General features: G+C 43.1%; 1 protein-coding gene across 1 annotated transcript in view; it reads left to right on the top strand.

Moving 5' to 3' along the window:
• The first annotated feature begins 1,208 nt into the window (after positions 1-1,208).
• The window catches only part of LOC138735881 (opioid growth factor receptor-like protein 1), a 28,158-nt gene continuing 13,325 nt past the window's right edge, over positions 1,209-16,041 (top strand). Inside the window, exons 1-3 of the mRNA XM_069884458.1 lie at positions 1,209-1,378; positions 12,410-12,466; positions 15,689-15,754. Of these exons, the coding sequence (XP_069740559.1) occupies positions 1,292-1,378; positions 12,410-12,466; positions 15,689-15,754 (210 nt within the window). The 5' untranslated portion in view covers positions 1,209-1,291. The remainder of the gene's footprint in view (positions 1,379-12,409; positions 12,467-15,688; positions 15,755-16,041) is intronic.

Below are 16,041 nucleotides of genomic sequence, written 5' to 3'. Positions count from 1 at the left end.
CCACGCTGCATAAATTGTGCACTATAGCATTACCAACTTTCCTACCGTGTTTAAAAATTGTCCGCTATTGCTATTTATTGCTCACATTTTCCCAAGGTCCCTTATAAAGATTTATATAGGTCAGCACAACCACAACGGACTGAAGGGCTCATATTGTGCTGTACATAAAGCTTAATTATGTTATAATTAAGCATGATTAATTTTGTTTAAATATAAGATCATAATACATTGATCAGGATTTAGGGCAGTCCACCATCGTTCAAGGCATCATGACATCACTGGTTGAAGGTAGAACAGTCCTAACCCCGGGATGGCTCCTTACAAGTGTGAAAGCATTTAGTGTCCCAGTTAGTAATGGTCAAGTGTGAAAAGCCAAACCTCCATTCCATTCCCAGGACTCTGAATGGCCAATTTAGTGGGATGGAAATGTGAAAGAGGATTGAGCTTGCTATTTGAAATGTTCAGAGACTAGATATGCTGCAGCCAACCAGACAAATATAATTTAAAGAGAATAAACTTCCTGTCGATTCAAATTAGAATTAAAAATTAAGGTGCAGGATTAAGCCATTTTTCCTCTTAGCCTGAGACAATGGCTTCCTTGTCCCTCAACTCACTTTCTTGCCTGATCTCCAGATTTCTTGATTCCTGTAGTGACCAAAAGTCCATCAGTCACAGTTATGGAATGTGGAAACAGGCCCACGTTGACCAAAATGTCTATTCCACACATCCCACATTTGTTGACCTGTAACTCACTAAACCCATTCTATGCATGTGTCCATCAAAATATTTCTTAAATATTGCACCTGCCTCAACCTCCCCCTCCAGCAGCCCATTTCATATGCCCCTTCTCCCTCCCAATCTCCCACCACCCAATCTCTATCTCCCCATACTATCTCTCCCCCACCCTCCATCTCTCCCCATCTTCCCTACCCTCTATCTCTTCCCTATCTTCCCCCACCCCACCCTCTATATTTCTCCCCACCCTTCCCTAGCCCCCCCCCCCCACCCTGCATCTCTTCTCCTCTATCCTTCTCTTCCCCCCCCCCCATCTCTCCCCCTATCTCCCACCCTCCATCTCTCCAGTATCTCCCCGCACGCCACCCTACCTTCCATCTCTCCCACCCTCTACCACCTCCCTCCCCCACCTCTGGAGGAAGCACAGTGACCGGCGCCGAGGAGCAGGGTTCCGTGCATTTCCTGGTGCTGACGGGGGAGCCGTCCCCCTCGCCGTCCCGGCCCCAGGGGGAGCAGTGCCCTGGGTTCGCTGCTGCCGGCAGACCGGCTCCGGGACATGGAAGAGGAGGAGGAGGAATACGATTCCACCTGGGCGGAGAGCGACGAGGAGCCGAGCCGGCCGCCGGAGCCGCAGCGCGGGGCGGTAGGGCGGGGGGCCGGGCTGGGCCGTAGGGCGGGGGACGGGGGGCCGGACCCAGCCGAGCGCCTAGATCCTCCGACCCGCACCACCCCAGGCCCCGGCGCCGCTGCCCCAATCCCACCGCCTGGCTTCTACGCCCCATCAGACCGCTGCGGGGAAGCGACCGCCCGAGGGGAGGGAGGGCCAGGCTTCTCAGGCCTAGGGGAGGCGGGATAGGGGATGGGGTGGGGGGGGGGGGGAGAGGAAGGTGTGGGAAGGAGGAGGTAGGGGCTGAGGTGAGAGTGGGGATGAGGAGGAGGGTGGGAAGTGACGGGGTGGAGGGGGGAGAAGGAGGAGAAGGGGTGGGTTGGAGGGGGCAGGAGAAGGAGGAGGATGGGATGGGGAGGAGGGGAGGGCAGTGAGGTGGAGTGGGGATGGAGGAGGGTGGGGAGAAGGAGAGGGGAAGGAGGGTTGGGGAGGGTGAGTATGTGAGGGAGGGAGGGAGCAGAGGGGAAGAGGAAGGTGGGGTTGGGAGGAGGATGGTGGGGTAGGGAGGGGAGGGGAGGGGTAGGGAGGGGAGGGGAGGAGGAGTAAGCCAGTCTGCTTGCTCCCCATCACAGCTCCATGGTGATCAGATACATTTACTGTAGGGAGTTAAACCAGCAAATCTGCAGACACTGGGCATGTAGTGCAGTAAATAATGGTGTTCAAGAAACTCACCAGGTCACGCAGCATCCTTAGGAAGCAAAGGGTAACCAATGTGTTAGGCCTGAGAGCTTTGTCAAGGTCTGAACAAAAACAGGGAGGCAATGAATAAAAAGATGGGGGAGAGGAAGGGGCAGGGACTCAGGTTGACAGGTAGAAGGTTACAGGTGCGAGGGTAGAAGAGAAAAGATGTACTGCCAAACCAAGGCCACCCGCAAATTGGCGGTGCAACATCTAGTATTCTGTCTGAACACCCTCCAATCAGACGGCATTAACTGACTTCTCTGGTTTCTGAACTCCCCTTCCCGAGTCTCTCTCTTCCCTATCCCTCTGTCCCCTTTCCTCCAGCTCCTTACTCCCTTCTCCATTCAGTGAGCTACCCCCTCCCTTCCTTCTCCATTCAGTGAACTCCCCACTCTCTTCCTTCTCCATTCAGTGAACTCCCCACTCCCTTCCTTCTCCATTCAGTGAGCTCCCCACTCCCTTCCTTCTCCATTCAGTGAGCTACCCCCTCCCTTCCTTCTCCATTCAGTGAGCTCCTCACTCCCTTCCTTCTCCATTCAGTAAGCTCCCCACTCCCTTCCTTCTCCATTCAGTGAGCTCCCCACTCCCTTCCTTCTCCATTCAGTGAGCTCCCCACTCCCTTCCTTCTCCATTCAGTGAGCTCCCCACTCCCTTCCTTCTCCATTCAGTGAGCTCCCCACTCCATTCTCCATTCAGTGAGCTCCCCACTCCCTTCCTTCTCCATTCAGTGAGCTCCCCACTCCCTTCCTTCTCCATTCAGTGAGCTCCCCACTCCATTCTCCATTCAGTGAGCTCCCCACTCCCTTCCTTCTCCATTCAGTGAGCTACCCCCTCCCTCTACGCTTCTCTGCTTTTTTTTTTCTTCTACCTTCCTCCCGAAATCTATCTATGACCTGTTAACCTATACTCCTTCTCCCAACTCCCCCACCATTTTATTCAGGTGCTTTTTGTTCACACCTTGTTGATGCTCTCAGGCCCAACCCGTTGGTTATCCTTCACTATATAGATGCTGCATGACCTGCTGAGTTTCTTCACCATCTTTACATATGACACTCTTTGGCTTGGCTTCGCGGACGAAGATTTATGGAGGGGGTAAAAGTCCACGTCAGCTGCAGGCTCGTTTGTGGCTGACAAGTCCGATGCGGGACAGGCAGACACGGTTACAGCGGCTGCAGGGGAAAATTGGTTGGTTGGGGTTGGGTGTTGGGTTTTTCCTCCTTTGCCTTTTGTCAGTGAGGTGTGCTCTGCGCTGTGGGAATTCAGCGGTCAATTTGCAAGCTCCGAAAAACGTAGTCCTCCTCTGGCCTGTGGGCTGCTTTTGATACCATTGAAAAAAGAAAAACAATTCCCAGATACCAGTGATAGCTCTCTCATGGTTTGAAATCATCTCTTCTACTAGCGCTGCTCCCTCACAACCCCTGTGATCCCTATTCAATCCAACCCTCTGTTCTCTGTGTGCGCGCACTTGTGGAATTTGTACGACTGCGTAGGTTTCCCGGCACATCCATAAGTTTAATTGGTTGCTGTAAACTGCCTGTGTGGACAGGCATGTGATAGAAACTGGAGGGAAAATAAAATACCATGTATTTCGGATTATAAGTTGATTTGTGTATAATTTGGCCCCCCTTTTTCAGCCTAATTTTAAGGGTTTAAGGTATATCCAGCGTGTAAGTCACCACCCCCCCCCCCCCCCATTTTCTGGCTGCCTGAGGTGCCCTGTTGACTGGCGTTTAATTCGACCCCCAAGGTCGCTATGCCTGAGGTGGGCCATCGACCGGCAAATATGTTGACCCCATAGATCGTGCGGATTGATCTGCTGGGTGTTGGCTGGAGGTGATTGCTATCATGGAGGGCTCATCGACTCAGTGTAGCACATGATGAAAATATGAATCAAGCTTTAAGTTGAAAGTGATAGAAATGGCCAAGAAAATCAACATCTGAGCTGCTGCGAGTAAATTGGATGAGAAGTTGGTAAGAGATGGAAGAAGAAAGAAGAGACTTTAAGAACAATACCAAACAGGCAATGTTTGTTGAGTAAAGGAATCACTCATTGGCCAGAGTTGGAAAATCTTGTTGCAGAATGGGTATGTGAACAGAGGCAAGATTGCTATATGGTCACCTGAAATAAAGAACATTTGCACTGCAGTGGGCCAAGTCGCACCCAGACCTCAGTGATGATTTTGAGGCTGGTGGAATTGTTTCATGACAGGAAAAATCTGGTATTATGCAAAAAAAATTGCACAGAAGCTACCAAAAGATCTTGATCATAAAGTTGTAAGTTTTCCCCAGTTTATTATATGGAACCGGCAGAAACACCAGTTTGCATTGGCAAATATTGGAAATATGGACGAAACCCCCTTGAATTTCAACATAATAGGCAATAGAACAGTGGAATGGAAAGGTGTTAAAACTGCAAACCAGAGGAGTCACGTGATGGAGTAGTGGGCGGTTGAGTAAAACCAGCCCTCTCCAGAAAGAAAGTCAGGAAAAGACAAAGCTCAACAAATATAAAATACAAGAAAGAGAAGATAAAGTTACAGAGAAAAGAAAGAAGATGGCACCCAAGAAGGAGAAAGTTAAAGCAACTGGAAAAATAAAGAAAAGTCACTGGAGAAGAAAGAAGAAGGCCTTACTTGCACGAAGGAACAGGGAGCTGTAGTGGTGAGGAGCATCCGATGCCCGAGGTTGGTGCCTGCCCTGCGGAATTGCGACCTCGGACCGGTGGACTTCAAAAATGGCTCTTGGAGCCAAACAAAAGTGTGCAACTGCACAATCAAAGGTGCAGCCGAGGAGTGGGCAGTCATGGTGCGACCAGCTGAGGGACGCCCGACACCAGGGCGCTCAGCTGGAGGATCAGGATGGCGGCAGGAGAGGGAGCAAGGAACCAGGCGAGGGTGAAAGACAGCTGGGTGACCGACAAGAGGATCAACAGCAGGAGGTCTGACAGACGGGAGCCCAGGAGGGGAGGACCAACAGCAAGAGGCCCAGCAAGAGGAGGCCCAACAAAGAGATATAAGCAACTCATCAGGAAAAACAGAAGAGACACAGACACAAAGAAGAGAAGAAGACACAAACAGGTACAGACACAGAAGTAGACCAAGATCTTCACAGAGAAATAGAAGGTAAAACAGATGGACAGAATATAGATAAAGCCTTTTTTGAAGAACAAATGAGATTATTAAAAGAATGGTTGTCATTAGAATTTAGTGCAATTAAAAGAAAAATGAAAAGAGCAGAAGATAAAATGCAAATTTTAGAACGGGTCATGACAGAAATAGGGAAAAGAGTAGAAAATGTGGAAGAGTGGGAAATGGCTGTAGAAATGGAAATAAATGACTTAAGAGGAAAGTTGGAAGAAAGTGACAAAAACATTAAAGAAACACAGGAGTTGTTAGCTCAGAAAATTGATATGTTGGAAAATTATAGTAGGCGAAACAACATAAAAATAGTGGGCCTGAAGAAGGCACAGACATGAAGGAATTTATAAATGGATGGATCTTGAAGGTCCTGGGAACGACAGAAATGCAGGAAGAAATGGAAATAGAAAGGGCACACAGAGCACTAGCTCCGAAACCACAGACACATCAAAAACCAAGATTCATCTTAGTAAAATTTTTGAGATATACGACAAGAGAAAATATATTGGAGTGGGCAAGGAATAAAGTTAAAGAAGATAATAAGCCATTGGAATACAAGGGTCAAAAGTACTTTTTTACCCAGACATCAGTTTTGAACTCTTAAAGAGGAGGAAGGAGTTTAATACAGCGAAAATTATTTTATGGAAAAAAGGTTATAAATTCATGTTAAGACATCCAGCCGTGCTTAAAATATTTATACCTGGGGAGCAAAACAGATTGTTCTCGGATCCAGAGGAAGCACAAGAATTCGCAGAATGTTTGCAGGATAGAAGAAGAGATGAAGAGATGTAACAAGAATGAAGAACAGTAATAAAGTATATATAAAGATGTAAAAACAATGTATATGTAAAGAACTAAAGAGGGAAAAGGGAAGGGAAGGAAGTAAGGGGGAAAAAAGAGAGCTTTGTTATATGTGTGTAAATAAAAAAAAGTTTTCTTGGGGGGGCTGGGAGGGAGAAGGAATAACCGTCACTGAAAAATCAGTTGACGCTTGCGAGCAAGATCCAAATGGAAAGGGGAGTTGTGGTTGCCCTGCAAGGGATAAGGGGCAACTCAGTGAGGGGGGGGTGGGGAGCATTTGGGATTAAGGTATTATTGGCTGTGGGAATTGTTGGAGTATTTTATGTTTTAAATGTGTTGTCATACATTGAGTTTAAAAAGGAAAAACTAAGAGATGAAAATGGGAAAAAGGGGGATGGAGGTGGTGAGGAAGCGGAAAAGAGGTATAAGCAAGATATAAGATGGCCACATTGAACTAGATGACTATAAACATTAATGGAATACATAACCAAATTAAAAGGAAGAGGGTACTAAATTTACTGAAGAAAGAAAAAATAGATAAAGCATTTGTGCAGGAAATGCATCTAACTGAAGTGGAACATAACAAAGAGAGATTGGGTAGGACATGTAGCGGCAGCTTCATATAATTCAAAAGCTAGAGGTGTAGCCATATTAGTTAACAAAAATATACCAATCAAAATAGAGGAAATAATAGATCCAGCAGGGAGGTATGTAATGATAAAGTGTCAGATATACTCAGAATTTTGGAATTTGCTCAATATATATGCACCTAACAAGGAGGTTCAAAAGTTTATGCAGGATATTTTTTTTCAAGATTGCAGACACACAAGGAAATATATTGATAGGAGGGGATTTTAACCTTAATTTGGATCCAATGTTGGATAAAACTGGACAAAAGACAAGCAAAAAGAATAAAGTAGCCAAATTTATGGTTAAATCAATGCAGGAAATGAAACTTATGGATATATGGAGGAGGCAACACCCAAGAGAGAAGGAACATTCATATTATTCGAGTAGACATAAAACATACTCAAGGATTGATATGTTTTTGTTGTCGGCCCATATTCAAGGGAGAGTTAGGAAAACTGAATATAAAGCTAGACTACTATCAGATCATTCATCCCTGTTATTAGCAATAGAACTGGAGGTCATTCCACCAAGAACATATAGATGGAGGTTAAACTCCATGCTACTTAAAAGGCAGGAATTTAGAGAATTTATTGAACGCCAAATTAAAGCATATTTTGAAATAAACACAGGATCAATTAAAGACAAATGTATATTATGGGACACAATGAAAGCCTTCATTAGAGGACAGATAATAAGTTATGTAACTAAGATGAAAAGGATTACAATTGGGAAATAGAGCAGTTGGAAAGGGAGATAGTAAGTACAGAAAAGGAACTAGTAATAATGAAAAAGAGAGAATTGGTGGACAAAAAAATAAAATACGAAACATTACAAACGTACAAGGTGGAGAAGAACATAATGAAAACAAAGCAAAAGTATTACGAATTGGGAGAAAAAACACATAAAATATTAGCCTGGCAACTTAAAACATGACAAGCTAACAGAACTGTATTGGCATCAAGGAAAAAGGACAAATAAATCACATATAACCCAACAGAGGTTAATGAAAACTTTTAAGAAATTTTATGAACAATTATACCAAACTGAGAACAAGGGGAAAGATGATAAAATAGAAGAGTTTTTAGCTAAAATTGAACTGCCGAAATTGCAAGAAGAGGAACAAAACAAACTAATAAAACCATTTGAAATAGAGGAAGTACAGGATATGTTTAAAAAGCTGCCGAATAATAAAACACCAGGAGAGGATGGATTTCCAATAGAATTTTATAAAACATTTAAAGAGTTATTAATTCCTCCTCTCCTGGAAGTAATGAACCAGGTAGAAGAAACACAAAACTTGCCAAATTCATGTAAGACAGCAATACAGTAATACCAAAGATGGGGAAGGATCCATTAACACCAGCATCATATAGACCAATATCTCTACTTAACTCAGATTATAAGATAATAGTGAAATTATTAGCAAACAGATTGGCCGATTGTTGTACCAAAAATAGTAAAACAAGATTAAACTGGATTTATTAAGAAAAGACGAACAGTGGATAATGTCTGTTAACTTATTAATCTAATACATGCAGTTCAAGGAAATAGGAAACCAACAGTGGCTGTTGCTTTAGACGCAGAAAAAACCTTTGACAGAGTAGAGTGGAACTACTTATTTAAAGTATTACAGAAGTTCAATCTACCAGAAAAATATATTAATTGGATTAAAGCAATGTATAATGGACTGTTGGCGAACATAGCAGTAAATGGATATGTATCGAACCAATTTAAATTAGGTAGGTCAACGAGACAGGGATGTCCATTATCCCCTCTTATTATTCGCCTTAGCAATAGAACCATTGGCAGAACTGATAAGAATAGAAAATAAAATAAAAGGGATAAAAATAAAGGATTATAAAATCATCTTATTTGCAAATGACATCATAGTGTACCTAACAAAACTAGAGATATCAATAAAATAATTACATAAGAAATTGAGGGAATATGGAAAAATATCGGGGTACAAGATCAACGCAAAGAAAAGTGAAGTGATGCCAATGAGTAACACGGATTATACAGAATTTAAAAAAGAATCACCATTTAAATGGCAAACACAAGCAATCCGATACCTAGGTATTAGGTTAGATAAAAACTTAAGCCACGTGTACAAACTAAATTATCGGCCATTAATAAAGATATTGCAGAAAGACTTAGAATATTGGAAAGAATTACCGCTAATGTTGATAGGGAGGGTAAACTGCATTAAAATAAATGTGTTCCCAAGGATACAATACTTATTTCAAACGTTACCAATTCCCTTAACAGAGAAATTATTTAATGAACTAAAGAGAATAATAAGGAAATTCTTGTGGAAAGGGAGGAAACCGAGGGTAGCGTTAGATAAATTAACAGAGAGGTATAACCAAGGTGGTTTGCAGTTACCAAACTTTAAAAATTGTTATAGAGCCGCACAATTAAGGTATTTATCAGATTTTTACCAGACAAGGGAAAAACCAGACTGGGCTAAGATAGAACTAGATAAAATAGGGGAGAAGGTACCGGGACATATACTTTATAAGTGGGATGAAAAGTTGGTGCAATATAAAAGCTCACCAGTATTGCATCATTTACTTAATATATGGAAGAAGATCCACTTAGAAATGGAAAAAAAACAAATTGCCAAATACCAAAATTATTATTGACGCAAAATCCACTAATCCCTTTTACAATAGATAACCTTTTCTTTAGAGAATGGGAGAGAAAATAAATCAAAAGAATAGAAAATTGTTTTTTGGGAAATAATTTATTAACATTTGAACAGTTGAAGTACAAATATGGAATAACTCATGGTACAATGTTTGCATATCATCAACTGAAAGCTTATTTCAAGGATAAATTGGAAAACAGATTGAGATTACCAGAAGCAAGCAGCTTTGAATATGTGATTACAGACACAATGATAATTAAAAGATTTATAACGAACATGTACATTAAGCTGCAAGAGAAGGAAAATTATGAAATAAGCTATAAACCTAACAAAAGTGGGAAAAGGATTTAAACATAAAGATAAAAAATTAAGCATGGGAAAAGTTATGTTCTGGAACTATGAAGAATACAATAAACACAAGGTTAACCATGATACAGTATAATTGGTTACACAGGGTATGTATCACTCCTCAAAAATTAAAAGAATGGGATCCAACATTATCAGATAGATGTTTTCGCTGTGAGGAGGAAATGGGAACAACAGTACATGCAATTTGGGCATGTACGAAAGTGAATACATTTTTGGGAAGAACTAAATCAGATATTAAATAAAATCACAAAAAAAATAACATACCAAAAAATCCAGAGATCTTTCTTTTAACTAACATAAAAGGTAAAGAATTAGGCCTCAAATTGGATAAAGTGCAAAAAAGATTCATTATGATAGCCTTAGCATTCGCAAAAAAATGTATAATGTCAATTTGGAAAATGGAAGAGAGCCTGAGAATACAGCAATGGTACATGGAAATGAATAAATGTATTCCATTTGGAAAAAATAACATAATTTAAAAAATAAAGTCACATTGTTTGAACAAATTTGGGAACCATACATGGAACATAACAGAGAGAGCTTGCCTCGGACCTCCATCCCCTAAAATGATAAGAAGACAAAACGACTTGATTTAGTGTGTAACAAATAGATGTCACATTTTTTTTGTTTATTTTCCTTTGTGTGAAGATATTGTTTTATTGTATTGTATATGTTGAATTTTTATGAGTTTTGGAGGGGGGTGGGAAGAGGGGAGGGGGGAGGGAAAGGGGGGAAAAAAGGGAGAAAATGCCACTGTGTATATTTAATGAGAAAAGTTTGTACATATTTTGGTTGATGTGGTTCACAGTGTGAAAAATAAAAAAATATTTTAAAAAAGCAACAATTTAAAAAACTTGATGTTTTGTAATCACTCCTGAACTATAATTTAATAGACTTCAATTTCAACCAGACTTTAAAATACTGGGCCTTAAAACTAACTTTTCAGGCTTAAGTTTAAACTGAAATAGTTTGGACTCTAATACACACACACATCTGTACAATTACATTCACGCATAGTGGGGTTTTAAGCTTAGTAAGTTAAGTAATAAGTGAGAACTGTTTTGTGATTAATAAAATCTATTATTTTGATTTTTTTTTAAAACTGCAAACCAGGCCATGAAAAGACCAGGTGTTATTGTGCATGGATGACAGGACAAAATTAAGACCCATGGTAATCTTTAAATGCAAAATTAAACCAAATATTAAATTCCCTGCAGGAATTTTTGGACATTTTCATGAAAATGGATGGATGGATGAAATTGGTGTAAAACTATGGATAGACAATGTGTGAAACGGGTGGCCAGGGGGTTTACGCAAGGAATGGAGTTTGCTGGTCTGGGATATATTTCATAGCCACTTCACTGAAAACAGTAAAAGTAGATTAGTACTACATAATACTTACATGGCAGTTATCCCGGGTGGTTTGACATCTATATTCCAACCTCTCAATGTCTGCTTGAACAATCCATTTAAAGACCATGTGTGTGAGGAATGGAATACATGGATATCGAGTGCAAAAAAGTAGTTTACGAAAGGCGGAGCAATGTGTGCTGCATCACTTGATGTTCTGTGTAACCTCATGCTCAAAGTGTGGGACAAAGTTAAAGTAGAGACTGATAAAATAATTTAAGAAGTGTGGAATCTCTTGTGCAATTAATGGCACAGAAGGTGATTTATTGTGGGACATTGACGACGAAGCTGAAACCACCTCATCAGATATAGACTGGGACCTATATGATGACTGTTTAAACAGTGCAAGTATGGATGTGCTTGCCATCATCTTTGCTTCAGATGATGGTAGGGAGAGCAATTTTGAAGGGTTCTAATTGTGTTGTTTTCAATAAAAATCTGTCGCAGTCAGGGTTTTTTTGGTCTTTCAAGGGTCGACTTACGCTGGATCAATGCAGATTGGATTTTGAGCTGAATTTAAGGTCTCAAAAGTATACAAGTTGATCCCCATTTTTTGAGAGTTTTTTTGGGTTTCGCAACTCAACTTAAATGCCAAAATATATGGTATTAATTGTGTTGTATAGTTAACACAGACCAGGGGTGGGGGGGCAGAAGGACCTGATTCTTTGCTGTATGACTGAGAGAAAAAGTGGTTTAAATTTAGTTGCTCACTAAATTTGGACTCCTGGAGTCACCAATACACAGAGCTCAGGGTAGGCCATGTCCTCAGTGTTGAGTGCTGCGAGCTTCATAATGAGTGCAGTTGCCTTGGAGAAGGCAACTACTGAAAATACTCGTGTAATCGTTGATCCTATGTAATAGTCGACCTTCCCCCTTTTTCTCGGTCCAAAAATCAGGTAATTTTGTATAACACATGTAAAAGTTGATCCCTCTAATTTTGGCCTCAGCCTCCTGCCCATCTGAACTCCAGACACACCGATTGTGGACCCATGCCACGGCCGCTCACCCATCTGAATTGTCGCCCCAACCGCAGATTACCACCCGGACCGGCCTTCTGCGCTCCCAACACCCTAAATGGCGCAGGTACTTACTGTGGTCAAAATTTTGACCTCTCACCACACACACTTTTTTAGCTCAACTATTGAACAAGTATGTACGGTTCTGTACTTATCTGAAATTTAGAGGAAGCCAGCAAGATGTTGGTCTGAATAATGTTTGTCAATGGACACTAGAATTATGTTAACTTTTACATTGCGATGGCCAAGCTGTGGCTTGTGAATGTTATTATTGGATGATGCCAGGTTAAATAGTGTCTGCTTTATTCTGCAGGAGGACCAGGAGAAGACTTGGCCTGAGTCAAGAGTGTGGAGGAGATCTCTGGATCATGTAGGTACCACAACGCAGATGCTGTGTATGCTCAACGTGCATTTGGTATTTCCTGGGCCATCAGATACAGTTGAGGCTGTGTGTGCACTCAGTCAGATCCCACGGTATGATTCACATATCCTCCATGCTGATGGCCATGTGGCCAGTGAAGAGAGCAGCAGGAGCAGCAAGGAGCGGGGGGGGTGGGAAATGGACAAGGCAAGTGAACGGGGGATGGAAGGGAGGGATCAGCTGCAATGAAGAGCAGGTGGGTGGGGGAATGCATGGTGTAGGAAAATGGGGTGGAGATCTTAGGGAGAGGAGCGTCAAAGTATCGGAGGAGCAGAGTTGTGTTGTGGAGGTTGGGATGATGTGGGATAGCATCGGAGGCAAGTGGACTGGAGAAAACAACTGGTGGGGTCAGAGAGGCATACACAGATGGAAAGGTGGGAGGGATGCAGAGGAGTTCACCAGGATGCAACTGGGATCGGAGGGCTTGGGAGACTGAATGGGCGGGGGCTTTATTCCCTGGAACATAGGAGTTTGGGGTTTAAAGGCTAAAAAAACAATGCTGGAAAAAGTCAGCAAGTCAAACAATGTCTTTTATATAGCAAAGATTAAAAATACATAACCAATGTTTCGGCCCTTCATTTGAAGGGCTCAAGCCCAAAACATTGGTTATGTATTTTTAATCTTTGCTATATAAAGTGCACGGACAAGTTACTCTTGTGTCTTGGTGTGAGCTTGGAGGCGCCTCAGATTGAAGAGACTGCCATCCGTGCGGTACCGGATGTAAACACCGTCTTCATTGTTGAGGTCTTTATTGGCTTGTTTCAGCATCATGCTGAAGAAGATAGTAAAGAGGGTTGGTGCGAGGATGCAGCCTTGCTTCATGCCGTTGTCAATGGAGAAGGGTTCGGAGAGTTCATTGCTGTATCTGACCCGACCTTGTAGGTTTTCGTGCAGTTGGATAACCATGTTGAGGAACTTGGGGGGGCATCCGAGGCGCTCTAGTATTTGCCAAAGCCCTTTCCTGCTCACGGTGTCAAAGGCTTTGGTGAGGTCAACAAAGGTGATGTAGAGTCCTTTGTTTTGTTCTTGTCCGTAAACTATTCTTTGCAGACGATACCGCTTTAGTTGCCCATTCGGAGCCAGCTCTCCAGCGCATGACGTCCTGTTTTGCGGAAACTGCCAAAATGTTTGGCCTGGAAGTCAGCCTGAAGAAAACTGAGGTCCTCCATCAGCCAGCTCCCCACCATGACCACCAGCCCCCCCACATCTCCATCGAGCACACTGAACTCAAAACGGTCAACCAGTTTTCCTACCTCGGCTGCACCATTTCATCAGATGCAAGGATCGACAAAAAGATAGACAACAGACTCGCCAAGGCAAATAGCACCTTTGGAAGACTACACAAAAGAGTCTGGAAAAACAACCACCTGAAGAAACACACAAAGATCAGCGTATACAGAGCCGTTGTCATACCCACGCTCCTGTTCGGCTCTGAATCATGGGTCCTTTACGGCATCACCTACGGCTCCTAGAACGCTTCCATCAGCGCTGTCTCCACTCCATCCTCAACATTCATTGCAATGACTTCATCACCAACATCGAAGTACTCGAGCTGGCAGAGTCCGCAAGCATCGAATCCACGCTGCTGAAGATCCAACTGTGCTGGGTAGGTCTTGTCTCCAGAATGGAGGACCATCGCCTTCCCAAGATCGTGTTCTATGGCGAGTTCTCCACTGGCCACCGAGACAGAGGTGCACCAAAGAAGAGGTACAAGGACTGCTTAAAGAAATCTTTTGGTGCCTGCCACATTGACCACCGCCAATGGGCTGATATCGCCTCCAACCGTGCATCTTGGCGCCTCACAGTTCGGCGGGCAGCAATCTCCTTTGAAGAAGACTGCAGAGCCCACCTTACTGACAAAAGACAAAGGAGGAAAAACAACACCCAACCCAACCCACCAATTTTCCCTTGCAACCGTGCCTGCCTGTCCCGCATCGGACTTGTCAGTCACCAACGAGCCTGCAGCAGACGTGGACATACCCCTCCACAAATCTTCGTCCGCGAAGCCAAGCCAAAGAAAGAAGGTATAAAGTGCACTGTTTGACCTGCTGAGTTTCTCCAGCATTCTGTTTTTACTTCAACCTCTGTCTGCAGACTTTCATGTTTTACTTGGGGTTTATAGGTTGTAGAAAAGGTAAATAGTCACATTTTCTTTTTCCCAGGATAGATGATTCTTGAACCAGAGGGCACGTTTAAGGTGAAAGGGGAGAGATTCAAGAGATACCTGGGATGTAACTTTTTGACTCAGTGGGTGGTCTGTATCTGGAATGAGCTGTCAAAAGAAGACTTAGGAGAGGATATGATGTCAACTCGTCAAGTTTATTGTCACCCGATTGTACAAGTATAACCCGATGAAACAACATTCTCCAGTCGGTGCAAAACATGCAGACACACAACCAGACATAATAATACATACGCAGGAGAAGTATTTAATCAAACTAAATAAATATTGTTTTTATACATATGAGAGACTTGAATGATAAGTGTGAGCAGTTCCTTTGGTTGTTCAGCATCTCACTGCCTGTGGAAAGAAGCCTGGTGGTGCTGGCTCTGATCCTCCTGTATCTCTTCCCTGATGGGAGCAGCTGAAAGATGCTGTGGGCAGAGGGGGAGGTGGAAGGGGTCCTCAATGTTTTTGCGTGCCTTCTTCAGACACATCGATGGGTGGGGGTGGTGAGGGAGACCATGTTCAAAATGTCCATGTTCAAAAGGCATTTGGAAAAATATGTGGATGGGAAGGGTATAGGCCAAATGGGACCAGTCCAGAACTTTGGGGGTCAGCATGATGAGCGCTGTATGATAGGAAATAGCAGGCAGCAGGTGGCAGAGGGAGGGATGAACAGGTGGGGGGATGGTAAGAGGCAGTGTGACTGAGGTGGGGGGGGCTAGGGAGGAGAGGCAGGGTGAGGAAAATAAAGCATGTGACATGCAGGCAGGGAGCATTCTCAAGGGAGATGAGAAGACAGTAATTGGGGTGGGGGGTAGATTAGACAAGATGGGGGTGTCTGACCAGGAAGTAGGAGAGAACAGATGGGTTCAGAACAGAGGGATGGCAGGACAGTGTTCAGAGTTAGTGAATGGGGAATGTGGACAGAGCACTAAAGGATAAGTTATTGTGTGTTTAAACTTTAAATGATAGCAATGTTATAAATATCACGTTTATCGTTTAAGGACAAGGGACATCGTCGGAGTAAGAGGGCAGCGATGGATCTGCAGAGATATCGGCACCATTACCCTGTGAGTAGTTGGGAACTCTAATCTACTGAACAGATCTCATGCAATGTCTGAGTGAGAGGTGACCTGTTTGATGCTGACATTAGTTCGGGTGAATGTCTGGTGCAGCTGTTTGTGGTGTTTTATGAAATCGTGAATGTTTTTGAGCATCTATCCCAACCATGGGTCAACCTGAAGTGCTCTCCCCCAGCCCAGTAGCATGGCTGCCATTTTGTCCACTTCCACAGACATGACATAACAACCATTGATCTATTTTCACACTTTGACCTGCTGTGAAAAGCACCATAAAA

The sequence above is a fragment of the Narcine bancroftii genome, chromosome 6, assembly GCF_036971445.1.
Source record: "Narcine bancroftii isolate sNarBan1 chromosome 6, sNarBan1.hap1, whole genome shotgun sequence".
NCBI classification, from domain to species: domain Eukaryota; kingdom Metazoa; phylum Chordata; class Chondrichthyes; order Torpediniformes; family Narcinidae; genus Narcine; species Narcine bancroftii.
Note: the sequence above shows the minus strand (reverse complement) of the source record. Positions and strands in the feature narration are given on the sequence as shown.